At 49.0% G+C, this 24610-nt stretch overlaps 1 protein-coding gene across 2 annotated transcripts; it reads left to right on the plus strand.

Moving 5' to 3' along the window:
* Positions 1-721: 721 nt before the first annotated feature.
* LOC136513276 (protein RNA-directed DNA methylation 3-like) lies at positions 722-24256 on the plus strand. 2 transcript variants are annotated; one of them, XM_066507268.1, is made up of 21 exons: positions 722-1035; positions 2183-2427; positions 2511-2666; positions 3171-3329; positions 3454-3537; positions 4192-4259; positions 4362-4742; positions 4823-4871; positions 4943-5095; positions 5464-5613; positions 5688-5745; positions 5820-5978; positions 6044-6080; positions 6220-6278; positions 6588-6639; positions 19646-19695; positions 20629-21999; positions 22260-22304; positions 22415-22525; positions 22629-22679; positions 22796-24256. In XM_066507268.1, exons 1-21 carry the CDS (start codon positions 780-782, stop codon positions 24004-24006), a joined length of 4905 nt encoding a protein of 1634 aa, XP_066363365.1. In that variant the 5' UTR covers positions 722-779; the 3' UTR covers positions 24007-24256. The 2 variants fall into 2 exon arrangements, with proteins under 2 accessions (XP_066363365.1, XP_066363366.1); XM_066507269.1 differs by having other exon boundaries at positions 5823-5978.
* Positions 24257-24610: the final 354 nt, after the last annotated feature.

Consider the following 24610-nt stretch of genomic DNA (forward strand, 5'->3'; position numbering starts at 1 on the left):
CCTCGCCTCCTCGGAAGGCCCTGGCCGGGAGTGGTTAAAGGCCGCCTCCACCTCGGGCGAGTCGCGTCGTATTGCATTGGGGAAATTGCTCGTGAGCCATTATAAAAGATTTAATTTTTTATACACTAAAAGAAATTTGGTGGACTTCAACGTTACTGCTTTAATTTGTTTTTTTTTTGTCTTTTATGCCACTGCGGTCAGATTAGACTTTAACGGTGTTAAACTATAGGTGTGAAAAATCAAAAATACCCTTATATCTAAATGTGTTATTAATTTTTTTAAGCATCTTAACGACTTCAAATGAAAAACTCAAAACTAGACAGTTGTAGATCTCGTTGAGATCTATAATTTTCATATAAAAATTATATTCATTTAATTCCGTAAAAAGATATGATTTAATATGATTAATATATCTTAGAAAAATCATATATTTTTTCGGTATTAAATGAAGATAATTTTTATATGAAAATTATAAATCTCTACGAGATCTATAAGTTTCTAGTTTTGAGTTTTTCCATCGAAAGTCGTTAAGATATTAGAAAAATTAATGGTATATTTAAATCTAAGGGTATATTCGACTTTTCATATATATAGTTTGATATCGTTAGAGCTTAATCTGACGGTAGTGGTATAGAGGAAAAAAAAAGTTGAAATAGTAACGTTGAAGTTCGCTAAACTTTTTTCGGTGCAGGACTTTTTTTTTAATGGCTCACAAGCCATTCCCTCTATTCCATTCCCCGCTCCATCCCACTCCGCCACTCGCTGCTGCTCCCTTCGCCATGGCGGTGAAGGGGAAGGGCAAGCAGGTGGCCACCGAATCCCCTGGCCCAGGCGCCGGAGGAGCCTCCGGGTCCGGCGGGAAGCGGCGGAAGGCAACTGGCGAAGCGGGGGCGGGGCCCTCGTCGTCCTCCGCCGCGAAGCGCCGCCGTCGCGCCGGGGTCCTCCAGTTCGTCGACGACGTAGCCGGCGTTGACGACGACTATGAGGAGGAAGAGGACGAGCTCGAGCTCGAGTCCGAGGATGACCCCGATGACGGTGAGTACGGATCCGGTTCGGTCCCCGAGGCTTGCGTGAGACGTGGATGGGTCGAGGGGATCCATCTGGGGTTTGTGTTTTCCGCAATGCGGATTGGGCGGATGATTTCGGGATACATATTTTTTTACCTTGTATCTGTTATCTAGGTTTTGATCTGTGTTGATTGATGGGGGTTTTAGGGGGATTAACGACAGGAACCCTTATACAGTACTGTAGAAATTTCACCTCTTCACTAAAAGTTGTAGAATCCGATATTCTAGTAGTTTGCTAGTTGCACGAGGACGAAATCATCCCTATGTGCTAATAGATAGAAACTCGATTTTGTTGGTTTTGGTTTTGGAGTGAGTCCTTGGGCAAAATGTGATGATTGACCTTTGTTACCCAAGGTCGTGCTTTTATGTGGTTATTATTATCATTATTATTATTATTACAATACATCTTTACAATGTGGTGCATTTAGTGTGACGCACTAGCAAACTACATAACCTTCAGAACAGTTGTTGGTTTTTTTTTTCAAGAACACGTTTTGCACAAAATGAATTAGTCCTGTAAATTTCCTCTCCTACATCAATGACAAGGTCTTTTATTGTTACCTCTATCTTTATGAAATCAGAACTCATGCCATCCAAAATCAGCTTTGCCTTATGCTCTTTTGTCTCATTTATTGTGCAAGAAGAACAAACAGCTTACATCCAGCATTGCTCTTTTGTCTCATTTATTGTGCAATTCGGATATAAGCAACGGCATCAGATTCCTACACCTCTCTTGGATTCCAAGGGCTATTTGGTGTGTCTCCTAAACAAACATCCATGTCCATGCAATGCTGGATGTAAGCTGTTTGTTCTTCTTGCCTGTTCCATCATGTGCTGTTCTACTTTTCCATGAGCAATCTCCAGTTTTTTTTTTGTTTCTTTTTTTGACCTTTGTCAGTGTCATCAACGAGTTACGCCTTACAGCAAACTGCCATTGCACTTTGACTTCATGTTGTCATTAATTATCTGGATGCCTAGGGTCTATGTTCTATACTCATCATTGCACTAATGTCATTTCATCCCATACTCTTTGACCATAAATGTATATGAAGGTTTTATTGCCTAGTGATTCTCACAATCTTCTGCTCATGTGATCTTGTTTATGTCAATTGCAGGTTTCTTTACTGGTGGGGAACATGTACAAAATCTGAGTCACAAAAGAACAGAAAGGTCACACCCTCTTCCATTTCTTGTAAAGGAAGAGGAGCTTAGCGGCGATGAACTTGAGGAATTCATCAAGAACCGATACAGTAATCGTGGGAAATACGCTGCTGATCGGAGCTATTCTAGAGAAGACGATGACATTTTCCCCAATGATTGTGCACTCAAAGAGCCTACTATTTGGAGAGTTAAATGCATGGTTTGTGATTATCAAGCCCTTGACTTGACATTGCTCGACTAGCATTTGTTGTGCATGTGCTGATTTGTTTAACTGCTTTCCAGGTTGGGCGTGAGCGCCAAATGGCCTTCTGCTTCATGCAAAAATTTGTTGACCTGCGAAAAATTGGTACCAAAGTGCCAATTATCACAGCATTTGCACTTGATCACATAAGAGGGTTTGTTTTTGTTGAAGCGGAGAAGGCCTGTGATGTTACAGAGGTACACAATCTGTTCCTTTTACAGCAAGAGGAAAAAATTTCATGCATACTAGAAAGAGCATGCTGGTTGACATGTAGGGCAGTGCTTATTATGCTATAGCTGTTTTGTGTAATATATTCTCACCATTCCAAATTATAAGGTGTTTTTTCTTTTCTAGATACATTCCTTTTACTATGTATCAAGACATATATCTAAGTGCACAGCAAAAACTACATATATCTAGAAAAACCAAAGCATCTTATAATTTGGAATGGAGGGAGTATAATGTAATATTTGAGATTAAAAAACCTTATATTTTTATGTGGCAAAATTTAGCTTTGCTTTTCTCATTTTGTACGCACTCCAAGTTTTACTACTTCATAGGAAAGAGAGGAACCTTTTAATGAATTTGTAAAAACTATTTTTAGTAAACAGAATGTTTTCTTTTCTATTAATATCTCTATGTATATGCTTTGTATTTTGGCTGTAAAATGGCTCACTGACCATAGACATCCCATGTTACAGGCTTGCAAAGGGTTTTGTAGTGTGTACGTGAGCAGAATTACTTCTGTTCCTGCAGCTGAAGTTCCTAGCTTGTTATCCAGCCGTACGAAACCATTTGTAATCTCTCGTGGTACATGGGTCCGCATGAAGAATGGAAACTATAAAGGTGATCTGGCACAGGTATGGTATGATGTGTTTGTGCCTTTTTCTTTTCTGGGGGCATCGTCCCTCTTCATATGATGCCCCTCTTCATATATTTTCATTTTCTATGTTCTTACATCACTATTTTCCTGTGACTTTTTAGGTCGTTAATTTGGATGATGGACGCAAAAAAGTGATGATAAAAATTATACCCAGAGTTGACCTCCATGCTATTTCGAAAAAATTTGTAATGCTCTTATACTCCCGCATTAAAAATGACTGTTATTGAATTGATTTGCTTTCTCTATTTATCCAAGCTACTCGAATTTATTTTGTTCCTGGCCATGATTAAGTAGGATATAGATATCTGGTATCTGGGGGACTTTTGTCTGTCTGTGAGACATCTCTGGAATCTAGATATAGTATTGTGTTCTACAGTAGCTATAACTAGAAGCAAACCCCACGCGTTGCTGCAGGAATATGAAATTAGAATACATATAATTACTTATATGAAACGATAAACTATTATAAATAATGTTAGTGAATGACATGGCACGCTGATGTGGGCAACCAAAAGCATGTTAGTGGATGATGTGTCTCGCTGACGTGGATATCATAATTGCATGTGCTAATGAGCTGTAATTGCATGTGATAGTGGACTGCTGAGGTGGACAGCTTGCATGTCGGGATAGAATGCTAGTGGGGTTCTATTTACTGAATGTATATTCCCTTGACTGATCAACTGATTATATAACTGCTTGTTTGTCAGCCCACAATATTGTTTGGCTCCCATGTGCTTGTGAACAACCATTTGTTTCCACCTTTCTCCTTTCACAGTTCTTGTTTTGGCAGCAACCTGATTGCTAACTACTTAACTTATCTCACGCTTTGGTCTTTGCAGGGTGGTGCAGTTTCACTAAAAGAAGCTGCAGTTCCTGCTCCACGGTTGATCAGCTCCCAAGAACTAGAGTAATTTTTTCTTACTTCTGAAGCTTCCTTGTCCTACATCCATTAAACTTTTATTTTATTTTAACAGTTGACACAGTTTCCAAAATGTCATTTGTCATGCAGGTTCTTCAGGCCTCATATTGAAATAAAGCGCGATCGTCAGACTGGTGAAGTTTTTGAAGTACTTGATGGTCTGATGTTCAAAGATGGATTTCTGTATAAAAAGGTTGCACTTAGTTCTTTGATTTATTGGGGGATACAACTGACAGAAACGGAGCTTTTGAAGTTCTCTTCTAGTCCAACCAATAGAGCTTCTGCTGATGACTTGGATTGGCTCTCCGGCATGTATGGTTCTAAGAAAAGGAACCTTCCAGCAGAACGAGATATGAAGTCATCATCTTCTAAAATAAAATCCTCCAAAACATCGGACCTTAAAGCATCAACTTCTACTGAAAATTATGATGATAACGATGAATTCAACCTTCATGATCTTGTACTCTATGGGTGAGTGTGTGTTATATGGTTTATAATCGCTGTCCACTAACTACGGATTTCATCCTTATATTTTATTTCCTAATGAGCAGGCGAAAAGATTTTGGTGTGATCATTGCTGTTGAGAAAGGTGGATTTAGGGTAATAATCTTATAATGCACACTTCAATTTTGTATCCTTAATTTTGTCTAAGAAGAATGGGTTCCGTGTAGATACTAAAGGGTGGTCCTGAAGGATCTGCGGTGACAGTGAGAAAGCAGGATATTAAGAAAGTCTGCGTAGATAAAATGTTTACAGCTGTGGATCATCAAAAGAAGACAATATCCATTAACGACACTGTTAATGTTGTGGAAGGGCCATGTCAGGTGAAAATGGAACTATTAATCTGACAGGAATCTGCTGTTGGTCTCTCATTTTGTAAGCAGTATGGGAATTTATGTGTTTTGTTTTTTGCTTTTATTTCAAGGAAACATTCATTTGAGATATTTTAAAAAACGTGGTGTGGATTCTTTCACTGAGTATTGGCAATGATATGATAGTTTTAACATTGTGCATGTACTACTATTGCTACTGTGCTACATTGTTCTTATCTAAGACACATTGCACATTTGCACTGTTATTGCAGTAACATGTAGCATGCTTTTGAATTCCAGCATTTTTTTTGTCTTTTTGGAGTATTCAAGAATACCATTTCTTCCATTTAGCACACTTGTTTGATTAAATATATTTGCAGGGTAAGCAAGGGGTCGTTAAACACTTGTACTTGGGAATACTGTTCATTTATAATGAGAGTGAAAGTGAGAACTGTGGGTTTTTCTGTGCTCAAAGCGGGTCATGCGAAAAGATACAGAAGGGTCTGGGAAGCTCTACTACTGAAAGTTCGGTACGTAGATATGGCTATCTACTTGTCAATGAATTGAGAATGTTCTTTGTGTCACTTTGCTTTCTATGTATCAGGACTTTCCAACTCCCATGTTTTCTGAACCTACTTATGAGCAAAATGAGCATCGGGACAGTAAGTGTTTCGTGGTTTCTTCTGTAATATTTCCTGCATGTAAGTTTATCGTTCTGATTTCCTTCGTAATACAGCAGAAAGGCCTTACAGGAGCACCAGAGAACAACTTTTCTCTATTGGGCAGATGCTGCGTATTAGAAAGGGTCCTTTGAAGGGCTACCTCTGTCGAGTAGTTCGGATATTTCGGAATGATGTGACCGTTAAGCTAGATTCTCTACTGAAAATTGTTACAGGTTGGTTAGCTTACATATTGTTGGAGCTGTTGTTTGAACAATGACTGACTTCTCCATGTGTGCAGTACAAGCTGATCTTCTCTCTGTCCCAGCTAATAGGGGGTAAGCAACTGAAGCATGTTTTAGTTTTGTTTTCTTTGCCACTTATGCTGTAAATCCTGTAATGCAATTGCACCATCATTATGCCAAAGCATGGTATCACTTCCATATTAGCTTCTTATTATGTTACATGCCCTACCAGGGATAACTTGTCTGGTGCTCCAGCTAGTAAATTTGGAAGTCAAGATACATCCTTCTTTGGTAAGTGTGAGATTAATACTCCAAATTTGACTATGTTTGCACAAATTTTTTGGAGTAGAGTTTTGGGCTTTTCGTTCTTGGATCAGTCTCTATAGTATAAACAGGAAAGTCTCCAAATATTTTACTGCTTGCCTGCTGACTGCTGTATATTAAAAAGCCATCTGCTCCATTGAGGGATGAGTTGCTATCTTTTAATGGAAAAGCTGAATTTAGAAAGTTCATACGTTACAACATTCGAGTTCTTTGTTCTCTTATACTGCTGGATTGATGTTTAAACTTATCGGATTTGTTACTTTCATTGATTATTAGGTTCAGAAGCTGGCAAAACTTCATGGGACAATGGGTTGCCATCGTTTGGCAGGTTTGTTTTATATACTTCACCTTTTTGCTGTTTACTCGTACATATAGAATCCTTGTTTTTCCCTTGCTGGTGTCCACTCCCTCCCACCCATCGAACCACTGGGGCGGATTTCCTACTACACAGGTACAACAACAATAAAGTCTTTTAGTCCTAATCAAGTTGGGGTAATCTACTTGTCGGGTTCATAAACCCGGGGTCCCCGATGGGCCCGCTTCCCATCATAAACTCGGCCCAGCAGACGGCATCACAACGACGCGCGACTCCTGGGTCGGCCCAGATACCTAACGACAGGTCAGAAGGTCGATCCAGTCTCCGACCGAAAGGCCTGGCCAAGGAGGGGACGACGCTCGCTTCCGATTCTGACCCGCTTTTCCGACCGGGAATACACCGAACCTTTGCTTACGGCTCTTCTCCGACCGGCGCGGTCAGAGCCGACTGGGAACGACCGACCAGGGACGCCCGCTCGGTAAGGACCCAAGAATCAAACGGAGCAGATAAGGCAAGGTGCTTAAGTCAACCGCAATACCGAGGACCGTACCCTGCACACCTGTAGGACAGTACCGCTAGGCCATGTCAGAAGGGTGTTTTGCAACCTTTCAGACATGTCAGAACACGAACAATGTTGTGGGCGCCGACATTTGTCCTACAGTATGTCAGTATGGTAGGTGCCGACGTTTGCCATACCAGAAGAACACGATGGAGCCTACCACATGCATTTGGGCGTCAACATTATTGTGGGCGCCGACAAACTGTCTTGTACCCAATGGCGTGGGCAACAAGACTAGGACACACACTCTCTTTCTCTCTCTCTCTTAACTTGTAAGGCCGCCCTCTTCACCTATAAAAGGGGATGCGCTCTCTCCTAAAAGAGGGACGGTCATTTTTCCGACTCTTTCTCCGCTTAGCTTAGACATTCTGAGCACTCGAACAACTCCATAATTTTAGAACTCTAAAGCTACACAGAGCGTACGTTTCAATTCTTAGCGCACGTTGAAGCTTCCGTCACTCTTGGCCCTTCGGTTCGGAGCTTGACTGGACCTTTAACACCCTCGTTCTCATTCCCACTCGTTTGTAACCCCACTGCAAACTTCGAGCACCAGAGCTCAGGAATAAAGTCACCGACCGACTAAAACTGGACGTAGGGCACGTTGCCTGAATCAGTATAAACCCTGTGTCATTAAGTGCTAGGCCACATCCGATCACAACGTACGGCAAAACTACAAATATTTACTTGTTGGTCACTTTTCGCACCGACAGTTGGCGTCGTCCGTGGGGAGAATGTCATACGTTCACGCTTTTGGTCATCGGATGGCCCACCTTTCCGCTATCATCGGCATGACGGGCTCAAGCGATACGATTCGCTTCGGCTCGCTGGAGTTTCCCACGCTCCCGCCTGTTGGGATGTGGGTTCCTCCTATCTTCGAGCCGTTCCAGACCTTCCTCTTCGGAAGCCTGTACTTCATCGCCGACCAGCTCGGCATGCTTCGTCTCCGCGAGGAGGCACTTGTCCCGGTGCCCGTCGGAGGAGAGCCCTCCGTTGGATCCGGGCCACCCAGCGACCTCAATGACGAGACACCTGCGCTCCGCTCTAAAGCCCACGCTGGGCTCAAACCCCACTGTGAGTAACGTACATATTGTTCTTTACTCTCTATTTACTATCTTCCGCCGACTCTCCGGAGGGACCCCGTTGTCCTCACCGCAACCGTCGTGCGACCAGTTCCCCTACGGCCTCGCGTCCCCCGCGAACGTGTACGCGCGGGGCCTCTGAAAGATGCTGACGCTGCCCCCTTACATCCGAATTCGTGGGGATGGCGGGCTACGCTCCCGCCTCTTTTCACGACTTCGTGGATGACGAGGTTGAAAGCGACGGCTCCAGCATCGGCGATGTCGTGGCACCTAGCCCCCCTCTGTCCCGGGAGTGCGCTATGGCGGATGCTTCGGGACAGCCGTCGGTGATAGCGGAGTCTCTACAGATTCACACCCCTCCGGACCCTCGTGCTGAGGCCTTCTCGCGCTCGCAGGAGCACGGCGAGGAGTTACGACAAAGGCGGCAGAGCCAGCCGCCACCTGCGCCGATGCGCTTGGCGCAGCACGCTGCGCCACGCGCGCGTAACCCGGCGAGCGGTGCTTGGGGTCGCGCCCGTCAGGTCCAGCGCAACATCATGGATGGAGAAAACGATCCCCCACAGTTCGCTTGGGCTGACCAGAACATCGTCGCTGCGGCTATGCTTCTGCGCGGCCTTCCCGAGCCTGTCGACCCCGAGGAGCAGGCGATCCACTGGAACCTCTGGGCGCTGGTGGAAACCGCCGCCGTTCAACAGGCGGAGAGCTCCGCGTCGCGACACCGGCCCGCGGCCTTTTTCCCTACCGGGGGAATGGGGGCGTACCAGTCGAATCGCTCCATCCGCTCACCACTACAGTCGTCGGGCGTGGAACAAGAGGCCGCAGCTGTCAAAATCAAAATACAGGAGAGCAAGAGGGAAAAGGACACAGAATAAAAAGAGGGGAGCATACCAGATTGGACAGCTTCGCGGCGTGAAGAGGTCCGGGCTTTCCTTCAAGGGAAACTCTTTATCCCTCAGTTGCAGCACCCGATCGAGTCGACTTCAGACTTCGTCCTTCGGCAACTCCGACGATGCGCGGTCGGGATCCGTGGGGCCGGAGTACGCCCACATCGGCCGCCTCCTCTCCGTCAGCGGGGTGACTCGACGGCGGAAGGTGTGGAAGACCCGCAACCCATCGAGGCTGTGCTGCACCAGCTTCTGAAGCTTCGCCTCGATGACCTCCAGCTTGTTCTGCCGACTGGAGGGACCCCACGACCAGCTCTCCCGCCTCTCCGGCCTTCTCCCGATGAACGGCGGGAATGGCGCCTCTGCTGGGTTCCTGATGTAGAACCACTCGCCATGCCACCCCCGATTGGAGTCGCAGGGGGAGTACGTGGGGTAGGAGCCTGACGGCCTCGGCTTCTTCTGCAGGGCGAAGCCCCCAACCGGCGCGGTTCTGGGTGGCCTCCCCTCCGACAAAGCTCGTCCGGTGAAGATCCGTCGGAAGAGGTCCATGTGCGGCTCCATCCCGAGGAAGGCCTCGTAGACGGTGACGAAATCGGCAACGTGCAGTACCCCAGTCGGGTTGAGGTGCTACAGCTCCAGGCCCCACTCGTTGAGGAGCCCGCGCAAGAACCAGTGCGCGGGATATCCAAGCCTGCGCTCATGGAAGGCGAGGAAGGAGACAACCTCGTCGTCCGTGGTCGCGGAACAGCTTCCCCTGGCGCAGAAGCCCTCCAATGCGCCACCTCCTGCGGCGGAAGCAGTCCCTTCTCGGCGAAGGCGGTCAGCACCGCCTCGTCTATGTTGGATGGCCTTCAGTTCGACATCGCGCTCCGGAGTGACGAACGAATCTGTGAGTTCTCTCCCTCGCTTTACCCTCCTAGAAACCGCCGCGGCGCACGAACGGGCTTGGCCAGAAGGAGGAGAGGCGGCAGGTGGAGAAAGGCGAAGGAATGGGACGAAAACCCTCTCCCTTCCCCTATTTAATGCGGATAGGCATGCGGTGGGACGCACCCTGCCCAACGAAACGTCGCCCGGTTAAAACGGGACGTCGCCTGGGTTGGGCCCACCACTACCACAACCCAGGCGCAGGAAATAAGGCGCAACCGCATGCAAACGACCCTCCTTCCCAGGCAGGGTTTGGAAGGGCCCACCAATAGGATCTCCGTCGAGGGAAGACCAACGGGCTATCGAAGTCGATCGGACGGCTCAGGCGACTGCTGAGAGACAGGTAAGGAGTAGTGGGATGCCCCATGCGGGCTACGCTGACTCCGTCACAAATGACGAACACGAATCCCATTCGGACATATCCGATAAGAGCTTCTCAAACCCGCCACTCGAGTCATCAAGGTATCTTTACCAAACCTTCATACTTTGTTTTATTTTCTAATGCATAATAATTCATTCATCATTTCTCATACACGCATTCACACATTCATCCATGCAATCATTCATTCATCCCATACATCCAAAGCATTGCATATGCAATTAATGCATCACAACGCTTCGTGTTGCGTCACGAAGCTGTAGTCGCCTCATTCGACATGAGCGACGACCAACCGGGGTTCGAAGGCCGGCCCGTGAAGGGCTCGGGGCCGCCTCGCGTCAAACAGAGCCAGGGGAGAAAACGCAGATGAGCCCCAGCGGCCCTTGCCCGATCTGCTCAGAAGCAAACAGGGTCATCTCGATCTTCTCGTTCGATCCTAACCTCGAGCCATGTCCACAGAATCTCCGTCGAGGGGAGGCCAGCGGGCCACCAGAGTCGGTCTCCGGAACGGCTCAAGCATCTGCCGGGAGGCGGGTTAAGGAGCAGTAGAATGCCACATTAGGGCTATGCCGACCCCGTTACGAACGACGGACCCGAATTTCACTCGGACATACCTGTTAGAGAGCTCACCGAGCGTCACTCGAGCCATCGAGGCAAGCGATGTTAGCTCAGCCCCTCCGGTTGCGGAAAACCGAGGATGGGGTAACGCACAAAACTAGACCAACCCCTCAGCCACGTACGGCACTTGGGTCCGCGCTCCGTCGCGCCCGACCCCTCAGCTGCGCTCGATGTTTGGGTCCGCGCCCCCGGAAACGATGGCTCAGAACGTTGGCAAGTCGAAAAATCCCCCCGGTGATTCTACCCGAATTGCCCGGGGGCTACACCCACCGGGTGCGCTCGCGCGCACCCGTTGGCAAGTCAAAAAATCCCCCAGACGATTTCTAGGACCACCAAGGCCACACCCCTTGCTAGGCTCCGCCTCGTCCAACCCCCGAGGGCTAGCTCCGCTTCGGCTGGCCCCCGAGGGTAGGCTTCGCCTCGGCCGATGTTTGGGGGCTGGCTCCGCCTCACCCACGTCTGAGGGTTGTCCCCGCTTTCGCCCGATCCCTCGGTCACGGTCTTTAACGGAATCTCGCGCCGTCGCTAACCACTATGGGCCTGAAAGTACAACCCTAGGTCAAACTTCTGACATCGTACAGGGAGCGGTCGCGTCTCAGCACGACCCGTCTCCGTGACATGACGTTCCAGGGGACTCACATCGACCCACAGTGACGGACGCATGGTCACTATGCTTTCTACACCCAGTACGACCGCTGATCAACATGTTGATTCGTCGGTCCGACGCCTGGGTCTGCGCTCCGTCGTGCCCAACGACGACTCACGATCTTACACCCATCCGTTGCTCTCGTATAACGAGTATGAACATCCTCTTCACGACTTCACAGAAGTCTCAAAAGGGCTCGGGGGCTCCTGTCCGGTTCATAAACCCGGGGTTCCCGATGAGCCCGCTTCCCAGCAAAAACTCGGCCCAGCAAACAGCATCACAACGACGTGTGACTCCTGGGCCGGTCCAGATACCTAACGACAGGCTGGTAGGGTGATTCAGTCCGACCAGAAGGCCTGGCCAAGGAGGGGACGACGCTCGCTTTCGACTCCGACCCGCTTTTCCGACCGGGAATACACCGAACCTCTGCCTACGGCTCTTCTCCGACCGGCGCGGTCGGAGCCGACTGGGAACGACCGACCGGGACGCCCGCTCGGTAAGGACCCAAGAATCAGGTGGAGCAGATAAGGCAAGGCACTCAAGTCAACCGCAATACCGAGGACCGTACCCCGCACACCTGCAGGACAGTACCGCCAGGCCATGCCAGAAGGGTGCTTTGCAACCTTTCAGACATGTCAGAACAGGAACAGTGTTGTGGGCGTCGACATTTGTCCTACAGTATGGTAGGCGCCGACATTTGTCATACCAGAAGAACATGATGGAGCCTGCCACATGCATCTGGGCGTCAACAGTATTGTGGGCGCCGACAAACTGTCTTGTACCCGACGGCGTTGGCAACAAGACTAGAACACACACACTCTCTTTCTCTCTCTCTCTCTTAACTTGTAAGGCCGTCCCCTTCATCTATAAAAGGGGATGCGTTCTCCTAAAAGAGGGACGGTCATTTTTCCGACTCTTTCTCCGCTTATCCTAGGCATTCTGAGCACTCGAACAGCTCCATAGCTTTAGAACTCTAAAGCTACACAGAGCGTACGTTCCAATACTTAGCGCACATTGAAGCTCCCGTCACTCTTGGCCCTTCGGTTCGGAGCCTGACCGGACCTTTAACAGCCCCCTTCTCATTCCCTCTCGTTTGTAACCCCACTGCAAACTTCGAGCACCTGGGCTCAGGAATAAAGCCACCGACCGACTGAAACTGGACGTAGGGCACGTTGCCTGAACCAATATAAACCCTATGTCATTGAATGCTAGGCCACATCCGATCATAACGTGCGGCAAAACTACAAATATTTACTTGTTGATCATTTTTCGCACCGACACTACTGCACAGATATATCAACAATGCAAAACCAAAGCAGCCAAATTCAATCTACCATTGCAATGCTGCTGTGCTAGAAAGATTTCTGTTGATACTTTATCTCCCGCTAGAAATGGTCACCAATCATCAAGTTGATTCATTGGAAAATGCTGTTGGGGTATTTTTGTTTTACTCTTTATTAGCAATCTACTCCCTCCGTCCCAAAATAGATGTCATTCTCACTTTCCGAGAAGTCAAACACTTTTAACTTTGACCAAATATATATATATATAAACATTAATATTTATAATACATAATTAATCAGCCTGTTCGGTTGGCTGGTTCGTATCGTTGCTGGTTCGTGAAGAGGTACTGCTGGCTGGTTTGTGTGAGAGAAAAATACTGTTCCGGCTGGAAATTTACGATTGTTTACGACAAGCCACGGCCAAACGAACAGGCTGAATATCATTAGATAGACCGTTGAATATATTTTCATAATAAACTTATTTGGAGATATAAATGCTGCACGCATTTTCTACAAACGTAGGCAAAGTTGAGAAAGTTTGACCTGCACGAATCCCATGACGACTTCTATTTTGGGACGGAGGGATTATATATTTAGCAGGGCAAGCAATAAATTTTTATCAGAGTGGCCTGCAGCATTTCTTCTGTAGGAATATTTTTTTTGGTAGACAAACCACGAGCTCTGCCATTCATTCCAGAAGAAAAAAACACCATCCCCTTGATTTTTTTATATTGGCATGCTTTGTCATTTGGAGCATTTTGTTCATCACTAGAGCATAAATTAACAATTCTTGAACTTTTTGAATTGTCGTTGCAAATCTTGGTTCACATTTGGATAAATACCATTACCATGCAATGAGAGCCAACATGGTTTTTTTTGAATCAGGGATACATGGGGAGAGCCCGTGACTAGGGGCTCATGTTAGGTTTCAACTCTAGCCTATCCTAACTTGTTTGGGACTAAAAGGCTTTGTTGTTGTTGTTGTTGTTGTATACATGGGGGAGGAATAGACATAGGCTGGGTCTCTGGGATGAAACAACTAGTGATGTTGATTGATAGCAAATAGCCAAATACAGGCTATAAGATGTTGGTCCCTCGACTGCCCTGCACAGGTAAGCAGTAAGCTTAACAACACACTCACTCACTATGGCTATAGGTAGAAGAAGATATTGAGAATAGCTCACACACACACAGCACAAGTCCAGCGTTGGCCGAAAGCTCTGCTTCTTGATGTGGCAAACTGAACTGCTCTTTTGCATTGCCTTAGGTGTGATATATATATACAAGTGCTAGTACCTCTACTAGGTACATAGTTGTTGGTGACTACACCAACTACCTACTCCTAAGGTACACCAACTACTCCTAGTACTAGCAGTACAAAGCTTAGATCACCCCACTACCAAGACTTGGCTGATGTAATAGCTACCAACTAATTTTCCAAAGGTGGCCTATTGCCATACTGCTACAACAGTAGAGACTGGACAGCCGAGCTGACCAAATGCCAACTCTGCTGCAGCAGGAGAGAGATCAACAGCAAATTATGTCTTACAATTTTTTCCCTAATCCTGCTGCTAACCCGATGCCTTGACCTCATCCATGCCAATCATCTTCCTCAGCTCCATGAACCGTAGGCGCCCGAGTGACTTGGTGAGGATGTCAGCGAGCTGTCTGCCGGTCTCGACGAACTCGATGACGAATCTGCCCCGGGGGAAGTGGAACTTGATATCAATGTGCTTGCTCCGGTCGTGGAAGACAGGGTTCTTGGCGAGGGCGATGGCGAGCTGGCTGTCCACCATCAGAGCTGGCAGGTGAGCTTCCTCGCCGGTCAGCTCGCCTAGCAGCTGGCGCAGCCAGACAGCTTGGCACGCCGCCGTGACTGCTGCGACGTGCTCCGCCTCGCATGTCGACGGCGCCACGATCTTTTGCTTCAGCGACCCCCAAGCAATGGGGGCCGCTCCAAGGAAGACGAGCATGCCGGAGGTGCTCCGTCGCCCGCCATGTCTGCGTCGCTGAAAACAGTGAGCTTCGGCTCACCTTCCTTTGCCTTGGGGGGTGCCTCCCTGAAGACCGTGAGCCGCAGCCCACCCTTGCCGCCACTCTTGGGGAAGATGATCGCTTGATCAAGCGTCCCCTTGACGTAGCGCAGCAGTCTCTTCACCGCCGTCCAGTGATCCTCGCGCGGGTCCTCCATAAAGCGATTGACATACCCGACCGCGAACGTGATGTCCGACCGAGTATGCGTGAGGTAGCGTAGCCCGCCGACGATGCTCCGGTAGCGTGTCGCATCCACCTTCGCCGCCATGCTTTGCGTGGACAGCTTCAGCCGCTCCTCCATTGGAGTTGCGCACGGCTTGCACTCCGCCATGCCGCTGCGCTCCAACAGCTTCTCCGCATAGGCGCGCTGGCCCAGGGAGATGTGCTCCTTCCCCTGCCTCATCTCAATGCCGAGGAAGTAGGAGAGCGCGCCGAGATCACTCATTTTGAAACGAGCAGCCATCTCGCGTTTGAAGCCGTTGATGTCCTCCCGCGCTCCAGTGACGATCAAGTCGTCGACATACACGCCGCCGACGAGCTCCTTCTTCCCCCATCGCCGCGTGTACGACGCGTGCTCCGTGGCGCAGCGAGTGAACCCAAGCTCGCCCAAGGTGGCGTCGAGCTTGGCGTTCCATGCCCGAGGGGCCTGCCGCAGCCCGTAGAACACCTTGCGCAGCTTGAGCACCTTGTGCTTAGCGTCCTTGACGGCGAAGCCCGGAGCTTGCTTGACGATGACCGTCTCCGCGAGCGCGAGCTCGCCGTTGAGGAACGCAGACTTGACGTTGAGGTGGTGGACGCGCCAATCCTTCGCTGCTGCCATGGCCAATAGCAAGCGAACGGACTCCATTCGCGCCACCGGAGCAAAGACTTCCTCGAAGTCGATGCCCTCACGCTGCACGAAGCCGCGGGCGACGAGCCGAGCCTTGTACTTGACAATGGCGCCGCGCTCGTCCTGCTTCACCTTGTAGACCCACTGCAACCCGATCGGCCTGCAGCCCACCGGTGGATCCACCAGCTCCCATGTCCCATTGTCCTCGATGGCCTTCATCTCTTCCAACATCGCCCGGCGCCAATTGTCGTCGCGTTCAGCCACTGCAAACGTCGGTGGCTCCTCTGCACTAACAAGGAGCAGCTCTGGGTCGTCGAGAAAACGACTGGCCAACCCAGGAGCTCCCCCTTCGTCGACGATGTTGTCCACCCGCCTGAACCGGACCTCCTCGCCGTCGTGGAAAGCGTCCACGTACTCATCGATGTCAGTGGGTGGAGAGGTGAACTCGATCGGTGGTCCATGGCCTCCCTGTTCTACCGGAGTGGTCAGCATCGTTGTTGGACCGCTCGGCACCACTGTCGGAGTGGTCGGATCCACTGCTGGAGCACTCGGCACTGCTACTGAAGTGCTAGGCACCCCCTCTGGAGTGGTCGACAGTGCTGCTGGACCGCTCGGCACCACTCTTGGGGTGGTCGGCACCTCTTCTCCAGCGTCTCCACCACCGTGGATGACTAAGTGTTCGACGACGAAGGTGCTGCTCAAGCTGCCAGCTTCCCCCGTGCCCGGACCCTCCCAATCCCAGGCCGCCATCTCATCGAACACCACATCCTTAGAGATCACCACCTTACCTCTCTTGGGATCATAGAGCCGATACGCCTTGGTGCCCTCCTCGTAGCCCAGGACCACCATCGGCACCATCGGCGTGCTCCTGTCTTCCAGCTTGCCGAGGTGAGGCTTGGTGTTCTTCACATGACCGACGCAGACAGATGTCCTGAGGAAGGACACATTCGGCTTGCGTCCATGCCAAGCCTCGAACGACGTCTTGCCCTTCAGGGCATTGGTGGGCGCTCGGTTGAGGATGAACACCGCCGTGGTCGCCGCCTCTCCTCAGAACTTTGCCGGCATGCTTTTGGCCTTTATCATGGATCGAGCCATGCCGACTACTGTCTGGTTCCGCCGCTCCACCACGCCATTCTGCTGTGGCGAGTACGGCGCGGTGTGGTGTCGCACCACACCCTGATCCGCGCAGTACGCAGCGAACTCCACCGAAGTGAATTCACCGCCGCGATCAGTCCGCAGCACGCGCAGCTTCTTGCCGCTCTCCGCCTCCGCGCGCGCCTTGAACTTCTTGACCGCTTCCGCTGCCTCGGTCTTGCTGGTCAGAAGCTGTAGCCACATGAACCGGCTGCAGTCATCCACCAGCAAGATGAAGTACTTGCGCCCACCGTGCGTTGCCGGTATGATCGGCCCGCAAAGGTCACCATGGACCAGCTCGAGGGCCTCTGCCGCGCAGTACTTCGCCGTCTTCGGGAACGGCAGCCTTCTTTGCTTCCCGACCAGGTAGTTGTCATTCAGCTCGCCTGCGTGCTCGATATGAGGCAGCCCACTTATCAACTTCTCCAGCCGACCAAGAGCGTCGAAGCTGAGATGGCCATACCGGGCATGCCATAGCCACGGCTCCTCCGTGTGCCGTGCAGCCAAGTAAATGGACTGCTCCACCTTCAAGTCGAGCAGGTACAGCTGGTTCCGGGACCTCTTCACCTTGGCAAGAAGCCGCTGCTCCCGGTCCTTGATCCTGAGGACGCCATCCTTGATCAGTACCTCGCTGCCGCGCTCATCCAGCTGGCCAATGCTGATGATACTTGAACGCAGCTGCGGGATGTAATATACATCCGTCAGCGCACGGTGCTCACCATTCTGGCACCTGAAAATGATGGTGTCGCGCCCTCGGATCGCCACCCTTGAGCCGTCACCGAACTTCACCGTGCCGGTCACGTTGCCGTCGAGCTCGGAGAAGGCTGCCTTGGAGCCCGTCATGTGGTTGCTGGCGCCGAAGTCCATGTATCACCGCTGCTCTTGCTCGCCGCCCGCACGTCCGAGGTGGATTTGGGTGCACGGTTCGTTGAGGTTGACAGCCTTCAGAGCCTTCCCGTGCCCTTCCACCGCCATCACCTCTCCCTTCTCTTTGGCCTCAACGTCGTGTAGTGCACAGAACGTCGTCATCAGGAGAGTGGCCTCATCATCATCATCAGCCTGCGCCAAATGAGCCTCAGCCTTCTTCTCCTGCTTGCGATTTGGGCACTCTTTTGCCCAATGGCTCGTCTTTCCGCAGCGCTGGCAGGCGTTGGGGTCGACCTTCTTCTTCTCCGAAGAAGCCTTGCTGCGGCGCTTGCCATCGCCACCGCAGCTCGAGGAGGCTTCCCCGGACTTCTTCTTCATCCGGGCAGCCCACTCCTCTGTCAGCAGCAGCTTGCCGCTGTCTGTCGTTGCTGTGGCCTGCTCCATGCGCTCGTCCACCGCCCGCAGACGGCCTGTCACATCCTCAATTGTGGGGGTGGACAAGTCCAGCATCAGCTCTATGGAGAGAGCGATCTGAATGTACTTCACCGGCATGGAGTGGAGGTACTTGGAGACAGCCTCTTCTTCGTCGATGGTGACACCGTGGTTTCTCAGCTTGCTGATGAGCGACTGCAGGCGGAGGGAGAAGTCCTCCACCGACTCACCATCCTTGAACTTGAGGTTGGCGTGCTAGGCCGTCGCCTTCTTTGCGCGGTCGGAGCCGACGCGCATCGCTGCAATGGCCTCCCACGCCTTCTCAGCAGAGTTCTCCCCCAACAGCTCCCTGTACTACGCTGGCACAGCAGCGAGGATAGCCTCCAACGCTGACATGTCGTCTTCTTCGTTGTCGGTGGGTCAATGGCATTCCAGAGCCGTCGGGCTCTGAGCTTGACCTTCATGGTCACCGTCCACTCCCATAGTTGGTGCGAGTCAGCGTCGGCTAACTGGTGCCGCTGACCTCCCGCACCGTGCGCACGACGACCTCCTGTCGTGGCTGGGCAGCCACAGCAGCGCCGCTGCTGTCGTCCATCTCCGAACCGTCTGTCATCGCCTGCGGTTAGTCCGGCGACGGCGCTTGCACGGCTCTGATACCACTTGATGGTCCCTCGACTGCCCTGCACAGGTAAGCAGTAAGCTTACCAGCACACTCACTCACTATGGCTAGAGGTAGAAGAAGATATTGAGAACAGCTCACACACACAGCACAAGCCCAGCGCTGGCAGAAAGCTCTGCTTCTGGATGTGGCAAATTGAACTGCTCTTTTGCATTGCCTTAGGTGTGATATATATACAAGTGCTAGTACCTCTACCAGGTACATAGTTGTTGGTGAGTACACCAACTACCTACTCCTAAGGTACACCAACTACTCCCAGTACTAGCAGTACAAAGCTTAGATCAGCCCACTACCAAGACATGGCTGATGTAATAGCTACCAACTAATTTTCCAGAGGTGGCCTATTGCCATACTGCTACAGCAGTAGAGACTGGACAGCCGAGCTGACCAAATGCCAACTCTGCTGCACCAGGAGAGAGAGAGATCAGCAGCAGATTATGTCTTACATAAGATTAGGACTTCTTTTTATAAAACAGCCAGGCTTTGGAATTCTTTTTATAAGTTCCGTTTTAACTCCTTTCTTGTATCTGGTACAGTTTCTGAACAGAACAAAGATGCTAAATTCTTTCTTATTTGTCTCATTCCCCTTACTTGGAGGAATAGATGTTCTGAACTACTCTTTATTGTTATTATATATCTTGTTATTCACCAAATTGTTTGATGGGCTGCAGTGACTCTTGGCAACCCTTTTCAAGTTCCACGGTACCAGTCCAGAATGCAGGTAATAATTAGTTATTTATTTGTGTCACCATTCTTTTTTTGCGCCTTTATCGCAATGGTATTTTTTGTTTCATCATTTTTTAGGGAAAGGCATTGCATTACTATCTGTTCAGAAGCTTGCTATGTGAAATCTGCAAAAAAAAAAAAAAAAAACTGCTTTAGTGGATCATGCCACTAGGAAAGAAACGATGGAACAACTCTATTTATTGGTGATGGTGAGGATTGAAGTAATGTGGGATTAAAAAGAGGCGTGGTCTATTAATCAAGAATTCTTACAAGCTTTTGAATTTCTTTTATAAAGAGTGTATACAAATGATAACTTTTAACGTGGTTCAGACTTTTCTTGTGGGTTTGGTTTAGACATTTGCTGCACGTATAGCTTGCAACTTGTTGAAATAGGTGACTTTTGCATCTTTTCATTTCTGGATTCAGTAAAGGTTTATTGTAAAAACAACAACGAATCCTTACCCAAACAAATTGGGATAGGTTAGAGATGAGACCCAACAAGTGCCCACATTAACCAAAAAGTATCGCAAAATTATAAGTTATTGATTTAATTCTACTGATATCAATGTTATGTTCAGTTGTCCATGCCCACCATTGCGAACAGACCAAGGAAACCGAACATTGATGCAAAGGAAACAATAAGTCAATCCACAACTCCAAATGTAAATTAAATGTCCTACTTAGATTAGTTATACCCTCCAGAACTCGCACCATGAAAGCAGTCATCATACATGGACCTAAATTGCGAAATGGATGCTCCGGAGGCCCTGGACATACATCACGAAACAGAGGTAGTAAAAGAAATTTAGGTCGATGATTCTTGCACTATTGCAGATATTGCATTTATGCTTATTAAATAGGCTAAGCGCATTTGCCAGTATTTGAGGTTTTCACAGTTTAGCTGGGTGTGAAACTTTTGAATTTTCAGGTGGAGAATCAGAAGCTGACCCATGGTGTAAGAAAACTTCTGCTGAAGATGATTCTGATCCATACGGTAAGAAAACGGATGGTGATTCTGATCCGTGGGGTAAGGAAGCGGTATCTGCTGCTGCTGGTGATTCTGATCCATGGGGTAAGAAAGTGTTGTCTTCTGCTGATGGTGATTCTGATCCATGGGGTAAGAAAGCAACATCATCAGCTGTTGAAGTTTGGAACACTAGTGCCACTCAAGAGGAAGGTTCTAGTGGCAATGCATGGGACAAACAAGCTGTAGTTGGTGGATCTGATGCTGCTGGCAGCTCCTGGGACAGAGCGGTTGTCAATAAGGAGAGTGAAAAGAGTGACAACTGGGGAGAGTCTTGCAGGGTTATGGACATGGGAACTGGAGCTGACACAGACCCTTGGGGAAGCAAGGTCAAGGCAGTAGATATGGAAGGACCAAATAGCTGGGAAAAGGCTACAGTGCCTCCAGACAGTAAGCTGGAGGATGTCAGTCAAGGATGGGGCCGACCTAAGGGCAACTCAACTGAAGACCAAACAAAAGACAATGTTTCTAAAGATGTGGACAACAATAGGGCTTGGGGCAGTTCTTTGCCTGTCACTGAAGATGGTACCTGGGGCAAGTCAAAAGACAGCACTTGTGATGGAGCAGGTGGCGCAGGAGGTTGGGATGCTTCTGCTGCCAACTGGAATAAATCATCTGTTGTGGCTGATGCACATGATGAAGGCTGGGGCAAAGGAAACTGGTCATCTGCTAAATCTGAAGAAACAAACAATGAAATTGGAAATTGGAACAAAGCCGGAGCTTCAGACCAAGCTGGTGACAGCAGTTGGGATAAACCGAAATCTTTTGGTGGTGATGGTTGGAACAAGGGTGATGATCAGAATAGCAGTTGGAACAGGCCTGGAAATTTTGGAGGTGGACGTGGCTTTGGGCGAGGACGAGGGAGAGGTAGGGGCCAGGAATCTGGAGATTTCAATGGCAGAAATGATCAAGGAAGTTGGAAGAATTCATGGGGTGGTGACAATGCTGAAAGACCCTCTTGGAGGTCTGATAATCAGGTAGACAATGAAGCTGGAGATTCTGGTGGATATAGGGGAAGGGGAAGAGGAGGAAGGGGGCAATATGGAGGACGAGGGAGAGGGAGAGACAATGGTTGGAGAAATGGTGATAGAAGCGATTCTGTGTTTGGAAGGGAACAGAACAGTGGTGATGGACCAAAATGGGGTGGTGGAGGTAATTGGAACGCTACAAATCCACCAAGTAACCAGCCCTGGAGTAGCAGTGGAGGCACCAAGTCATATGGTCAAAATCAGCCTTCGACTTGGAATAATTCAGAGGATAACAAACCATCTGTAGGTCAGTAAACCTGTTTAATTTGTACCTCTAGTTTCCCTGTTAAAGCTTCAAGCGACTATTTCTAAATGGCAACTCGAACATGCTTCTCAAATTTCTTGATTTGCCTAAGGCTCCAGCTGCTTCTTTTATTACATTTTAAATTTGTGCAAAGCACAAACTGGTCCTCCAAGCTGAGAGCTATCAATATTATAATCAAATAATTGTCATTCTCACCGTCCATTTTATGCTACATAGCATTTATTTGTATTACTCTTGTGTAGGTGAACAAGGTGATCCTTGGGCAAGCAAGGTGTCTTCTACTGAAGGTGATTGAGAAGCAATCAGAGAAATTTTTTCCCCTCTCTGTTTAGTGGTTCTATCTGTAGTTTTCCTCTGAGCTTCCTAATTCACTTGCTGTCTTGGGGGCTCTTTGCAGGTAAAGAACAACAGAATGATCCTTGGTCAAGTAAGATGACTTCTGGTGGTGCTGAGGATACCAGTGGTGGCTGGGACACCAAGGTGAAAGACTCTTCCTGCAATGATGGGGGTAAGTGGGAAAATGCTGGTAGCGTTGAGCCAAGCAAATTTCTTATTCTACGTACTTGTAGATGTAGTTATTACATAGATCTTATTTACATTGTCATGTGTAGGTGAAGGACTACAGAATGATCCATGGGCAAACAAGATTGGTTCTAATGAAGGTACACAAGAGACTACCTGAATGGTTGGCATTGGTCACTCGGCTGGACCATTTTAAGCTGAACAGCAGTGTTATCTGTTCTGGGTCTCTTGTTGAGCTTTTATTTTATTTTTGTAGGTAAAGAACAAGAAAATGATCCTTGGGCCAGCAAGATGTCTTCTACTGTGGGTGCTGATGACAAGAATGGTAGCTGGAACACGACAGCAAAGGACACTCCATCTAAGGAAAAGGCTGATGATCCCTGGAATAGTAAGGGGGGTAATGATGACAGCAAGAAAACTGACACCTGGGGTGCTGGATCGTCAGGTGGGAATCAGGAATCTTCTTGGAGCAAACCTAATTTCTCTTTGGGTGATCAGGAACCTACTTGGAACAACCCAAGGTTTGGTGATGATGACAATGGAAATAATAGAGGTGGATTTGGACGTGGAAATCGAGGCAGAGGGAGAGGAAGGAATTTTGGGGATGGTGGTGGATCATCATGGAATGAAGGCAATAGAAATGATGAATCAGGTGGTGGAAGGTCTGGAGAGCTATGGAACAGAAGGGATTTTGATGGTGGCAGAGGAAGAGGCAGAGGTCGCTTTGGGCGAGGTGACCGTAATCAAGACAACAACTTTGGGTCAGGAGATGGTGGCAGCTGGGGCTCTGGCAGGGGAGATGGTGGCCGCGGTGGTTACAGGAACTGGAACGACAACAATGAAAGAAAGCCCTTTGGTCAAGGTGGTGGCTGGTCTCAGTCTTCCGACTGGAATGCCAACAAAGCTTTCTCGAAAAGCAAGCCCAGCTGGGAAGCACAAAACACCTCTGGTGGAGATGATCGGGCAGGAAAGAGTGATGCAAACAACTCCTGGAGTCAGAACAGATCTCCATCTATCCTGGGTCAGCCAAGTGATTCGAAAAGCAAGACCAGCTGGGAAGCGCAAAACACCTCTGGTGGAGATGATCAGGCAGGAAAGAGTGATGCAAACAACTCCTGGAGTCAGAACAGATCATCTCCATCTATCCTGGGTAAGCCAAGTGGTGATGCTAACAAGTCAAGCGCTTGGGGTGCTCCCAGTGGAGGAGCTGGCGGCGGAGGTTCTTGGGGAAAGAGCAACGAGGATAACTGGAACTCATCGGGAGGATCAGCCAAAGAGAAGCCTTCATGGGGTGGTGGGTCAGAAGCTCCTCCCAAGAAAGAGGTCGATCCATGGGGCAAAGGTGGCCAGGGGAGCGGGAGCCAAGGAGGGGGTGGTGGCAGTTCCTGGGATAAAGCGGCAGATAAAGCGGCAGATGGTGCATGGAACGGCAACAAGGGTATTGATACTGGCAGTGGTGGATGGTAAAAACTTTCGCCAAAATAAGCTTGCGCCTTATTGGCGTTGACTAATGTAAATAATGTGCCCGTGCTGTGTGAACTGTGTCGGTGCGTGTGTCTAGTTCGAATCAGTTATTTTGGCTATGCGTACTCTAAACTAAAAGAACATGGCTTGTGACCAGTTAAATGTTACCTAGTGCTAGCAGAAATTAGATGCCTTTGCTCCATCCTGTTTGAGGCTACGTGCTGGTTTTGTTGTAACGTTTTTAAGCCGGTAACACTGCATCTACTCTTATCATCGCCAGATTCTGATATTTGGTTATCCACCCTACGGGTCTAGCTTTGCATAGCGTATGCCGTAAGTGCCGGAAACTGAAGCTCCAATAAACAGCGATCCAAAAAATGCTGGCGCAGAGTATTTCACCCAACTTACGCAGTCTCCCTGTGCATGGTCTGGAGTCGTCTTCATCAATATCTCAAAATCAAAACGAATAAGAACGAAAGGTTACAGAATGCATCGATCAGAAACTCATTTGTTTACGCATTCCCAATTCCTAATCCTACGTGCTAACAGATGTAGCACCATTTGTTTGTGTTGGATAAAATTGTCTAGGTAACAGAAACGGAGCCGT

The sequence above is a fragment of the Miscanthus floridulus genome, chromosome 16 (assembly GCF_019320115.1).
Source record: "Miscanthus floridulus cultivar M001 chromosome 16, ASM1932011v1, whole genome shotgun sequence".
NCBI lineage: Eukaryota > Viridiplantae > Streptophyta > Magnoliopsida > Poales > Poaceae > Miscanthus > Miscanthus floridulus.